Source organism: Hippopotamus amphibius, chromosome 8, assembly GCF_030028045.1.
Source record: "Hippopotamus amphibius kiboko isolate mHipAmp2 chromosome 8, mHipAmp2.hap2, whole genome shotgun sequence".
Classification (NCBI taxonomy): domain Eukaryota; kingdom Metazoa; phylum Chordata; class Mammalia; order Artiodactyla; family Hippopotamidae; genus Hippopotamus; species Hippopotamus amphibius.
In genome coordinates, this window is record NC_080193.1 from 68528388 (window position 1) to 68541555 (window position 13168).

A 13168-nucleotide genomic window follows, 5' to 3' on the forward strand; every position below is an offset into this window, starting at 1 on the left:
CCTTCTCTGATTATTCACTTATGTCCTGCCTTTCTCTGAGCAAGTATTAGACTGTAGGGTTTGGGTTTGGTTTTTTGTTTTGTTTACTTTTGTCTTGTTGTTTGATATACAACACTTTCATCTTACCAGCTTGATTTTAAATTCTCAGGGAAAAAGGTGAAAATGTCTTGTTGTACTTTTTCATCCTGCCAGGTATGCATGCATAATGAAGTTTCAATAAAAAAAACTATTGATCACTTGATAAAGGTCACACAACAACATTGTATATTTATGAGATACAAAACCAAAAAGCTAATTTTAAAAGAGAAGCAGAACCACATCAAAATTGGTGCCATTTACTAGCTGGCCTTAAAATTTTAGTATGCTTTTTTATTTCCTAGCTTACCCTATAGATGGATAGGATTATGTCTGTGCTATATTTTAGTCAATTATAAGCAAACTGGGATAGAAATAAGTCTATTAAGCTTGCAATTGATATCAAGTGATAGGAAATAAAAAATAGACCTCAAAAGCTGGAGATAACTTCAAATGAGTCTGTGTCATTTCAGGGCAAGATAGGATCCTAAGGTGCATTGGAAGTAAATCCTAATGAGTCGCAAGATGCCAAGTGCCTTAAGTCCGTATTGAATGTAAGAGGTTCAGGGGTCTACTGAATGAAAGAGAACGTCTCATTCGATAATACAGTGTTTTCCTGAAGACTAGAGCAGTCTTATTTTCAATATGGCTTCTAGCAAATCGAGGGGTAAGAAATAAAGTCTCTCAAAACAAGGACTAGTCAGTGGGAAGTTGTTGTATAACGAAGGGTGTTCAACTCGAGGATGGAAGATGCCTTAGAGGACTGGGAGGGGTCGATGGGGGGGACTCGAGGGAGGGAGGGAATACGGGGATGTGTGTATAAAAACAGATGATTGAACTTGGTGTACCCTCCCCCAAAATCATCATCATCATCATAATAATAATAATACTAAATCCATCTAAGAGGAAAAAAAAAAAAACAAGGGCTAGTGCTGGGCCCAAGTGTGGGTCTTTGCTGCTGCTGCTGCTTTCAGTCCTAAGGACTCTATTATGCCGTTTAAGTTCCTCTAATAAAGTTTTCAAGGTCTAGGATACTAAAATTCTGGCCAGCGCGGCTGCTGATTTTTTCTTACCAACTCTGAAATATCCTCTACGTATATTCAATGGCGGGAGCTCTTTGTGAGATAACCACACAAAGATGTTTGGACAAGTACCTTCAGGGCCCCCATGCAGAAGAAGGGGACATACCACAGTTCAGACTTCATGATTAGGATGGCAAATCAAAAACCTTCAATAACACTGTTCACTAAATACATTTGGGAAGGTGGCTATAATACCACCTATTGTCACAGAGAAACTTCACTCTAGCCAAGGGGATAGAAGGACACATGCTCTAGCGGAAAGAACATTGGTCTTAGGATCACAAGACAAGGCTTTTGGTCTGGGCTCTGCCACTAACTACTTATGTGACCTCAGACTCAGGTTCCTCACCAGTAGGAAAAGGGCGTGAGACTAAATGATATCTAATATAAATTATAAAAACTAATTTAAATTAGACATCATAAATTATAATGATTCTAGATGTACTTCTCTGCAATAGTGGCACTTAGACTTTTTAAAGGAAGGGTTGCAATGAACTTCCGGCTAGAAGACATAATTCGAGGTGTCCTGATTCCACACTCCCAAATGTCTGCACTGCAATGCACTTACGTCACTGAGAGCTTTCTGGGCTTGGGCAACCCTCCTCAGCTCCGGACTGTCGTTATACGGATAAAACAAAGTTTTGTCAGCCTCCCAGTCTTCAGTGTACAGTTTCTAAATCAGAGAAGAGTGAAAGTTATGAGAACGTGAGAACACCCTTACTTGAAACATATAATTCTGAATTCATCCGTCGATGGCATAAAGGACCCAGGGCAAGGTGACAGCAAAGGTAAATGGAATTCACAAATTCTACTCAATGTAAGTCATGTTTATCACCAGCTTCTCCAGCTTCTCCTGACCATTCTTATTTACAGAAGGGCATATGTGTCTGATGCTGTTTCACCTCCTCTCTGTAACTGTACCTGCCTCCTGCAACAAGTACTAATGCAAGCGTAAGGGTCTAGGAAGCACTTTGCATCATTGCTGTGCTTAAACCTTTAATAAGCCTTTAATAAGAGTGAGAGCCAGGAATATTCAAAGTGTAGCGCAGGCTCTACACTCTGTGGATCTCTGTGGGTCTCAGAGCTGGTTCTCAGGCATGTCTTTGTTTTCTGCCTGCACCTTCCCCGGTTGTCTAGACCCTCTCCTCCACTCGGCCCAGGGGCTTTCTTTTCCTTTCCTCCTGTCCAGCCCGACCCCAGCAGCCCCACGTGTCTCACAGTTACTCACCAAATGGCTGGGGAACCGTATTCCAGATTAGCCTACCCCTCTACACGACATCTGGGAGGACACAAGAAGATAGAAGTGGCGACAGAGCAGAGGCCCTTACCTTACTGAACATGGCTGTGTTCTTGATGGCCTGGACAAGTTCAGGGGCATCAGGAGGAAGCAGGTACTTATCCTTGGTGTCTTCCCAGTTCTGCTTGTATAAAACCTGGACAGAAAGAACAGAGGACCTGTGGTTTGATGTCTCCAGCAAGGGCGTGAGGATTGAGAGCACGAAGGAGAGCACAGTGAAGAGTCTTTCAAACTCCAGTTGTTCTCACGCAGAGCCGGCTGATGTGCCACCAGCATCCATCATGGAAATGCTGACCATGTCGACACCCCATGACCCTTTCCCTGAGTTAGTACGCTTTTACTTGAAAAGCCTCATTTTGTAAACTAAATCATGATTCTCATTCCCTATAGACGCTTTTCAAAGGTTGCAACCTGACAGTCATTGACTGAATTTGGATGGTAGATGTGTTTGACTCAGATGGTATTTTTTTTTTAATGTTTTAATTAGTTGCCTACATTTGAAATTTGGAGGTTTCTCATAAAAATTGACCTCCCAGTTTCCTTAAAAAAATAAATAAGATGAACCCAGTGACAGGGCAAGAATAAAGATGCAGATGTAGAGAACGGACTTGAGGACACGGGGTGGGGGACAAAGGGGAAGCTCGGATGAAGTGAGAGAGTGGCATTGACATATATACACTACCAAGTAAACATATATACACTACCAAGTATCTATAAAATAGATAGCCAGTGAGAAGCTGTTGCATAACACAGGGAGATAAACTCGATGATGGGTGATGACTTAGAGGGCTGGGATAGGGAGGGTAGGAAGGAGTCGCTGGAGGGAGGGGATATGGGGATATATGTATAAATACAGCTGATTCACTTTGTTGTACAGCAAAAACTGGCACAACAGTGTAAAGCAATTAATTCCAATAAAGAGCTTAAAAAAATAAATAGATAAATAAGAGACTCTGGCAACACTGGGACTGTATTCTGTTCAGCAACTGGCTGGAGCTGAGTGGCAGGGCCTGGACTTTCCAACCCCCATAGGTCTGACAGGCCACTTCAGTCACCGGTGCAGCCTCCCTGACACGTGTGGCCATTACAGCCTGCATTCCCTGCGGACTCAAGAGGGACTGGCAAGCAGGATCTGGCCTGTCCAGCTTTCTCCTCTAAGGCCAGGCAGAGACAATGCACATGCTATTTAGTATCCCAGCCACTCATACCATGACCTTACCTTACTGACTTGCTGCGACACTTTCTTTGCATGTTCAATGTCCTTTGCTTTTTCGTCGACGTGACAAATAGTTTTAGCAACATCGCCATCTATTCGATACTTAACCTGCAAAAGTAATGCACAATTAGAACTCATGACAGGCATGAACATACCAGTATATTAAAGAATATCTCATAATTAAGAGCACTGACCCAATCACTTTATGTCTGCATCACGAAGCCAAGTTTCTACATTTTAGGTAGAAAACTGTGATCTCCAAAGATCTACAAAGCACCTGTATTTACTGCTTGCCTGCTTTCTCGGGCAAATTTCAGCCTCCCTGTGCTCCAGTATGGAGGATCACAGCAAGCGGGAACTCCCATCTCATACCACCTTTAAGCCAAGCTTTTAGAAGTCTCTGCAGGTTCGCATTTAGAGCAACATAATCTACAGCCAATGCTTCTTCTAGATTTCTGGACTGGCTCATAGTAATTCGACTCCTTATTCTCTCTATACCTATTTAAAACCCGCAAATTCCTAGCAGGAGGCATATTTTTGAAATGTCTCTCTCCTTTATTTTAGCAATGCAGCCCACCTCACTGAGTTGATCTTGTACTTTCTTGATTCTGCGAAGTTCTGGGGTATCAGTTGTGATGGCGTATGGCTGTCCTTTTGCTTTCTCATAGTTCTCCTTGTATTTATTCTAAAAAGAATATCAGATATTAGCCTAAAACCTGACAACACAGCAGCAGAAATTTCAGGTAATGTACACATCCCATCTTACTTTTTTTAATCCTGCAGGTTATAACAATTAGCAATTATAACAGTGTTCTTTTTGTCCCCTACCCTGATTCTCAACAAAAACTAAAATAGATATGTTAATTGTTCTTCCTAAACATGGCTGAATACTAGAGACAGTAGAAATTTTATTATAGAATATTGTCTTGGAAGTGCCTTAAAACGATTCTTTCAATATTTTTATTGTCTGAATTCACACATAAAAAGCTGGAACCTCAATAATTTTAGGAAACAAGTATAGAAATTGAGACAAGTCTAAAAAGATTTGATTGCTAATACAATGCAAAAATATTCAATTCAGAAGTTGCAGCTAAATCTCAGTGATTTGGATAACTGAGACACCAGCTGAATTAATGGGAAGTCTAAATTACGAAGTATTTTGAAAAGGAATCCAATTTTACTATTTCTGCTAAACATACAAGTTCTTGCTTTAACAATAATATGCATAATTTATCATTATTAATGCTTCAGGAAGACTCAAGTGAAATGGCCAATAATCTAAATTATACTATTGATTTCATTACTAACCACTTTAAAAATATTACAAAGCTTTGTCAACATGTTGTTCAGACTATCAGAAATTCTCGGGTATTAGTGTTTGAATTAATGAGATTTTTATGGCAATAAATTGACAAATAAAATTTTCTATCTTTGTTGAATTCTACAGCGATAAGAGGCAAGATAATCTTCTTTTTTGTAAGTCTTAGAAAACCTAAATTTAAACCAATCAAGAATCTGAAGTAGAAATTCACCAAATAGTCCCCAATAGTTAACACTCAACCAGAAATGAATATTTATTGACCAACCACAACAGGATGCTTTTGACATAAGCATTAACCCTATATAATCTGATGTTCCCCTGAGTACCTTTCATCTCAAGCCTCCGGAGGATGTGCAATCAGGCCACGTAGTGAGACCTCAGTCTGTCCTGGACAATCAACAAGTTAGATCCACTCAAAGGTGTCTCAACCTGCTGCCAGTCAGTGTAACTTACAGAATTGTACATGGAAATCTAAGGACCAAGGATCATCAAGAGCAGTGATCCTCAACCTGGACTGCACATTAGAGCCTGGGAGGCTTTTAAAAATCCTTCTCTACAGGCCCCAAGCCTGCCTGGACCAATTAAACTAGAACAGCCTGGGCATCAGTAGTTTTAAAGCTCCTAGGAATTCCAATGTGCAGCCACAGTTAAAAACCTCTGTTCCAAGGTACCGTAGAATATTCTGATCCTCAATTTCAGATGAGTTCTTACTCTGATCCTGTTTTTCTAAACTACACATTGTTTTTCACCGTATACCTCCTAGAGATCTTCTTATATACTGTTAGCTAGTCTACTTCAGAGGCGCCGTGCGCAAACATAGGGTAAACAAGTGCTATTTAGCTTCTGCGAACTGATTTTAACTAAATCTATGTATAAATCTATATCTAAATCTATTAATCTATAACTATGATTTCATTATTCTAGACTGGCTAACAAATAGTGATTAAATACCAATAAATGTTTTATAGTTGGCCTTATGCTTATTTTGTAGGGATAATTTTGATAAGGATGCTTTCCCTGATGCTGCACTGGTGCAAGTAAATTACATGAAAGCAGAATTCGAGTTACAAGACGTTTCTGTAAAATAAGTTTTGTCTCATACATGGTTGAAAAAAAAATCCAGCCAGCATTCAAAACAGAGTTGGTTGAGATCAGCAATTTCTCAATAATAAAACCAGGTAAGCAGAAGTTGTTTGAAACTTACTGTGCTAAAGAGATTCTGCATTTTCTGACTGTGTGCAATGTAAGGAGTCATGAACTTTGAAGAGTCCACCTTCTTTCGAATAACTCTCTTCCTGTCCACCGGCTTTGCCGGTACCGGCTGTGCCAGTGCAGGTTTGGAAGTTTCTGGTTGCTCATAGTCAAATGTCCTTGTTGTCGTAGTTTCAAAGACTTTTGTTACTGTCTAAAAATTCAACATGCAGTTATATCAAAATTTGACAACATTGTTACAAAAGTAAAAAGTGAGATACCATAGTCTTGATATACATTATTCTAACTTCAAGTCAGATTGATATTCCTGGTGTTACTTCTCCACATCTAAAGCAGGCCAAAGCAGGAAATCACAAGCCATATCCATGTGAAGGCACATTGTGTTACATAAATCTGAATTCTGACTGTGTCAGATTGCGTGGAATAAACGGTTACTCCTGACTTGCAACATTGCCTTAAAATTCCATTTGCCTTTAAAATACGATAAAAATCAAAAATCAAAATATTCTCAAACATTTAATAATCTTCTTAAACTGCGTGGGTAAAGTAAAAGCAAACTGGGATCAGGGAACAAAAGAATGAAGACAATCAAAGCTCAAATTCTTGACTTCAATATTAACTTTTAAACGATTCTAAGAAAAGGCTGGTTGCTTGTTCTGCACATGTTCTAGGCATTCTGTAGTATGAGACAAAGAATAATGAACTTGAAAAAATTAATCACATCAATATTACAAATGATTACCATTCTCTTGGCTTAGTCAGTTAACTAATGTGAACTGGAGTGCCAGTTACACTAATAAATGCTCAGGTAGACAAGAATAATGATGACAACATAATGGGGTAATTAGCCTCACAACAGTCCTATGTATGTGGTAGGTGGGAAATTGCTCTTTCTTATAACAGGCTTTATAGTGGAAGAAACCAAGGTCCAAAGTTTGGGTCTAGTCCAAGGTTAAAGATACTCTATGTAAGAAAAGAAGATAAGTAGCTCAATCTTCAATCCATCTCATAGTAAAATTTCCTTCACAGCTTATATCATCCGTACCAAAGGAAGAGTTCCAGAATCGATTATGAAAATAGAAATGTGAATAATAAGGAAACTGTACATCTATGACAACTACCCCTACTCCTGTCGGATCATTGCTAATAGGTTGCTCTCTGCCCATTATTACTGATGTATGGGTGATCGTGAGAAACTAACCAATTTACAACATCTACAGGTATTAGTTTTTATGCAGGTTTCAGGGTTAGCCATCCACATCACTATTCGTCATGCTCAAGAGAAACAGCTCCATGCAGAAAATGAAGCATGAGAGCTTGGGGGGGGAGTTCCAACTTGGAATATTTATGGAAATAACTTTCTCAGAATTCCTAATGTACCAAAATCGAAGTAGCATTTTATTGTATCATCAAGATCAAAGGCTTGGAGGTGCCATCTCTTTTGGCAGAGCTGGTGCTCCAGAAGTTATGACTTCACACAATAAAACTGTTGGTCCCCATGCAAATCACAAGTTCAGGGCCTTACCTTTGCTGCAGTCAGAGAGTGGTGATAGCCAATGACATTAATCTAATAAGCATCACCTACACCAAAAATATCACACGAGTAATGGGGGAAACCATCCCTAACTATCTTGGACACATTGAACAGTAAAAACAGGTAACATCCATTCTTATGACACCAGCTGCTGGGCACAGAGGCGAGTGACCCTCCAGATTCTCCCTTTTGCTAGCTTGGTGGCCCTGGGAGTCAGAGAGGAGAAGGCTCTTTCTGGTTTAATGAGCAGGCAGCTCGTGCAGGTGTGGTCTGGGTCTTACCTCCCTCGGCACCTCTTCATAGACTGTCTCCTCTGTGTAATACTATAAATAGAGAACAAAGGTTATCATGAGAACGAAAGCAGAAATCACCTCTGCTCTGCCTCAGTAGAACCACTTGGCTTATTTCACAAGTCCAGTCGGTTTTCTATATTTGTGGAAGGAAGTAGATGGGGGAGGCTGTTCACATTTTGGAACCCATTTCAACAGGGTGAAACATCGGGGTACTGCAGTGAAAGCCATCAGACAAGGAGATGCAGACAGAATGATGAGAAAGGTCTGAGACTGGCTATTTACCTGGTGAAGCTGGTTTACTTGAGACAAATAAAATTCTTTCTTAGGGTACCTGAGATAGAGTTTGCTGAGAAAAGAATATAATAACAATATCTTGAGTGTGTGGGTTGGGCAGAGAGGAACTGTGGTAAAACTCACTCTTTGCTGACTAGCAATGAAAAGGAAAAAAACCAGAAACTTCAGTGTAAATAAAATTTTAAAATGTCGTTATCATGGAAATGACAGATCTGAAGGCACATGCACATCTCATTTGTCCCTATACCACCCTGATTACTAAGTAATAAGTGTTTCTTCTGGAGTGATGCCGCAAATCCCTTCTAGTAGCATGATGGTCCTAAAAGGGGCGCTACAATGAAACTCCTCATCACAAAATGTAAGAAGGTTAGGCAGCAATTTGCCACTGATGGCTCTGAGGTGCCTGCAGCCTGGATCTGAAGTCAAATCTACTTTTGTACTACTTCTGACATCACTAGCAATAAATAGAGGCGAATAGGAACCGGCTGACATTTTGTTTCAGATGCGTAAGGAGAGTGGAATCCTGTCCCCAGCCATCACCCAGCAAAGCTGGGTGAACAGAACGCAAGACTGGTTTAGGCCAAGGCATACAAGGAAAGGGATAAAAATGAAACACTTGGCTCATTTTTTCAGTTAACAAAATGTATAACATTGTATGCTTCATTTTTTCTTTACCACCAAAACATATACTTGGGGGAGGAAAAAACGCTGAAAATTCCCCTCAGAGGGCTGCTTTCTTTTGCCCTTGGTTCAATGAACTCTCATCAAATTACTGAACCATTGTCAATGGGCATCATGCTGTTTCACTTGCAGTAAAATGAGCAAAAACCAAAACAAAACAAAAAAGCTTGCTTAATGTCCCCCACTCCTATGCTTTCTTTGCTCCTGTACTATTTTTTTTTTTTGAATTTGAAATCTAATTCTGTCTCTGTGTCCTCATACATAGCAACAGAAATTATAAGCTCTTACAGGACAGAGAATCTCTTTTACGTCCTATGCCTTCATCACATGGGAAATATCATTTGGACACTTTAGGAAATGCTGTTTGATGCCGATCTACATGGAATCATTTTTCTGGCCACCCAAAACATCAGTGACTTGAAAAGAAATTTTAAACTAAAGTGAATGATTCACAACTATTTTGGATTTTCTTAGCATCCAAGTAAAAGCAGCTCTTTGGTAGCCATCCAATTTTACCTTTGCTGGGCTCTTATCATTAGTAAATAAGTCTTAGGAAAAAAGCTTACCAAAAAAGGCAACATCATCCAAATGGTTGGCATTAACTTGTATGCTAAATCTCTCTTTTTTTTTTAAAGAGCTGTGCCACTAATTAGGTAGTACATCTTTGCCTTTTCCTTTCTTTCCAAGTTTAAGTTTGAGTAGAAGATGACAGCACAATTTTATTTAGGTGTACAAGATCCCCAGGAGATATATTTTTAAAGCTAGTTCCTGTCTGTTTTGTGAATTTTTCCCTGACTGTTTTCCTAAATCTGCCACCATCCCATTCTCATGGCATCTTTTTTTGAGGTCAGACAGACCTTGGTTCAATTCTCTCTGGCAGAGTCTATTAGTTTATCACCTGCTGGTCAGACCCAGAAGCAGTAATGGGAACAAAATGGCAAGGATGAGGTGCCTAAAAATAGCCCTCTCCATTTTTATGACATCTAGTTAAATCCATCAAATCTAGCACTAAGGACAATTTCCAGTGACCAACGAACACAATTATTTTAAGAAAGGCAAGGTATATTTAAGTTGGAAGCTAAAAAGTATTCCTGGTATTAGCATCATAGGGAAGGCAATTTAATTTATAATTGTGTTTGTGCTTGACAGTGATTATTCTGAGCATAAGGGATGCATGTAAAATGTTCACTAGTGATAATACTGAACATTGAAGACACGGCCTATGGCATTTAAGCCAGAGAGGTTGAGTGTTATATTGAATGAAGTTCAGGCTGGGTTTGTTTTTTTTTCTTCTTCTTCATGTCCTTCAGTAATAAAAGCAATTTTATTTGCAGAATAAAATGGAATTTTCTTAATCTAAATATAAACTGCTCCATAAAATAGTCTTCCAAAGACAAATTTTGGCACATTCATTTGGAATTTGATTCTGGGTAACTCTTAAAGTTAATTTCATTTTTATTAAAAAGCACAGATTTTCAAAACTGCCTCCATGTACCTTAGGCACTTGGAGACTTCCATGTTTTGTTGATTGGTAATTATTCAGGATGCTCTGATTCAGTGGCAATGTGGTGGTAAAGGCAAGAGGTGGTAAAGAAAAACCATAACATAATGAAAACAAAATGAAATAAATATAAAACAATTAACAACTTCATAAATCATGTCAGATACCCACCGATAACCTTGAGGGAATTTTTTAAGATGCCCACTATGGTCTCCGTTCTTTTTCAAAATTCAAATGCAAAAACTAGTCTTGTTCCCTTGGGTAAACATAATGGAGCTGGTGGGGAAGTGTGGCTCCAACGGTCACTTGTGAACATCGTGCACTGATTTCTATGCGTGTGAATGTGTGCACATATACCCATACGTAACATCTCACATGTGCATATTATCTCATGTATCTATTATCCTGAATACTTCGTCCACTTGACCCTACACGTAGATAATTAGCTGGTTGAAGCAAAGAGTAAGTAGCTCTTTTTCCTCTGTGGCTGTACAGACACGATAAAATAGAGCTCCGTTTTCAGAACTTTCTCTTCATCCCCTCTGTCCCTTTGATCATGGGGGACTGGGAAGTGGGGAAGGAAGTAGCATCAGAAGACAAATGAAAATCTGCTTTTACCCCACGCTTTGGGGTTTTTTGGTTTTTTGGGGTTTTTTTTTTTTGAGAATTTAAAGAAAAGCAAAAGTGGTAAACAGCGATACTTCTTTCCAGTTCTAATCCCACATAATTATAGTGAAACTGAACGTAAAATATTCCCTTCTTATGCCTTGATGATGACTCTTTGTGAAGTTATAATAGACAAAGTGCTTTTCAAATGATTAATTCACCTACACGGCTTTAACTGTCGGCACATAAAATGCTCTGCTGTCAGTCAGGATTTTTAAAAGTCTTACCTCCACCACCTCCTCATACTCTTCGTCATCTGCCATTTTCCCAGAGCAGTAGTGGCACCTACAAACTTTTCATGTTCCAAACAAAGGAAAATACATTAGAATCTATCCCCAGGACTGAAATCATCTTATAACATTATAAAAACAGAATTTAAGGCTAATCCATTCTACATGTTCATATATTTTTTAAGTGAGAGAAGACATTTAAATACAGGTCTAAAAAAACTGAGACTTCAAATTTCTTTCCCTTGATTCCCTCAGGAATATGTTTCGTGTCGCTACTTCTAGCTACATGATCCATGTAGCTAAAGTTGTGAAAGGAAGCTAAGGTGAGGGAGTGAGAGGGTTTTGATTCACAGGAACAGAGTATTTACATTTCCAAATACTTGGAGAAAAATATTTTCAACCAAAACTCCAAGCAAAAATTTTAGTGAAAGGTCAGCTTGGCTTTCAGAAAAAGTCGAAGTTTTTCCTGGGAGCACCAAAATTCTAAGAGGGCTATCTTGGGTCTCCATCCTGTTCTACTGCATTGTATGCAATAGATCCTATGCTTCAAATTAGAACACATAAAAATAAATCTGTCAACGGACTTTGAAAGAAAAAAATAGAAACCTCAAGGCAATGGGGTTATTTTCTTCCCGAACACCATTGGCTTGTATGGATTCTTCTCTTTCGTTTCTGTAGCTCTGTTCAAACCTGAAAAATAACAAATTGTTACAGCACTGATTGAAGTACATATGAAATGGGGGGGGGGGGGGGGGGGCGGGTCTTTGGCCTAAGCTTCTAACTCAGGAACTAGCAAAAAGATTTCCCAAGGTCTTCTTAGTTGGACGCTGGAGAGTCGGACTCTCTCTTGATAAAAGTGGATGATGAGTTGGAGCAGCTGTCCCTTAGCCCAAAGATACTTGCCATGTAAACCAACACCCCAGCTGTGGCTGGTTTTGTTAAGCTAGCAAAACTGCCGCTCCTTCTGAGGCAAATGAAGCCCAGTGGAACTGGATAAATATAGGAACGTAGAACACAGATCCTTTTTCGTACTAATATATTTAGGAAAAATAAAAAAGGCAAAAAATGAAAAAAATAATTTGTTAGACGAGAAAGCCAACTCAAACAATAAATTGGTTAGTATAGGACTTGACTTTAATCAGACACTACGTCAGGTATTAGTAGGGCCTGAGTAGGGCAATGGGGTTACAGACTTTCCTAGTCATGCTTGCATCGCTCATTTCCCCAGTTATGACCCAAACTTTGGAAAATACTTCAAGGGAAGTTGTGGAACAGCTCCCGAAAGAATATTACAGAAAAAAGCTATAAATTGGCCTTACCTTCAATCTACCAAATAAATTTCCTCAGCAGCAAAGCCTCTCCCAACTCTCCCCTCCTGAGAACCCCAGACAAGAGCCGGTGGGGAGCCTGGGCTCCGAATTATCATGTGGCCAGAGCAGCCAATCAGATCTCGAGTCGCTCAAATTTCAGAAGCTAAATATACTGAGTGATCTTCTGAAAACCACCTGTTCATCAATTCCACTAAAGGATAAAGGGTAACAAATTGCTTGCATAGAAGTATTCAAATGTAATGGAATTTTACCTAACTTCCAGTGTATGGGGTTCAAATTTAGGTTTAATCTCTCATTTCCTACAGCTTTGTTTAATACCATATTCATGCAAAATAATTGAGAAGAAAATCAGCATAACTTTGAGCTTCTGTAACTTTAACCCTTCTGTAACTGCTTTCTTCCCATCAATTTCCCAGTCTTCATGGAGATAAATAC

General features: G+C 39.2%; 1 protein-coding gene across 10 annotated transcripts in view; it reads right to left on the reverse strand.

Annotated features, from left to right (window-relative positions):
* The window catches only part of NEB (nebulin), a 234760-nt gene extending 221968 nt beyond the window's left edge, over positions 1–12792 (reverse strand). For all 10 annotated transcript variants that reach the window (XM_057744557.1, XM_057744559.1, XM_057744556.1 and 7 more), the window contains exons 1-9: positions 12722–12792; positions 12009–12092; positions 11400–11464; positions 8019–8060; positions 6196–6396; positions 4248–4355; positions 3674–3778; positions 2486–2590; positions 1726–1830 (exon numbers count right to left, since the gene is read on the reverse strand). In XM_057744557.1, coding sequence (XP_057600540.1) covers positions 1726–1830; positions 2486–2590; positions 3674–3778; positions 4248–4355; positions 6196–6396; positions 8019–8060; positions 11400–11435 — 702 coding nt within the window. In that variant the 5' untranslated portion in view covers positions 11436–11464; positions 12009–12092; positions 12722–12792. The remainder of the gene's footprint in view (positions 1–1725; positions 1831–2485; positions 2591–3673; positions 3779–4247; positions 4356–6195; positions 6397–8018; positions 8061–11399; positions 11465–12008; positions 12093–12721) is intronic.
* Between the last annotated feature and the right edge of the window lie 376 nt (positions 12793–13168).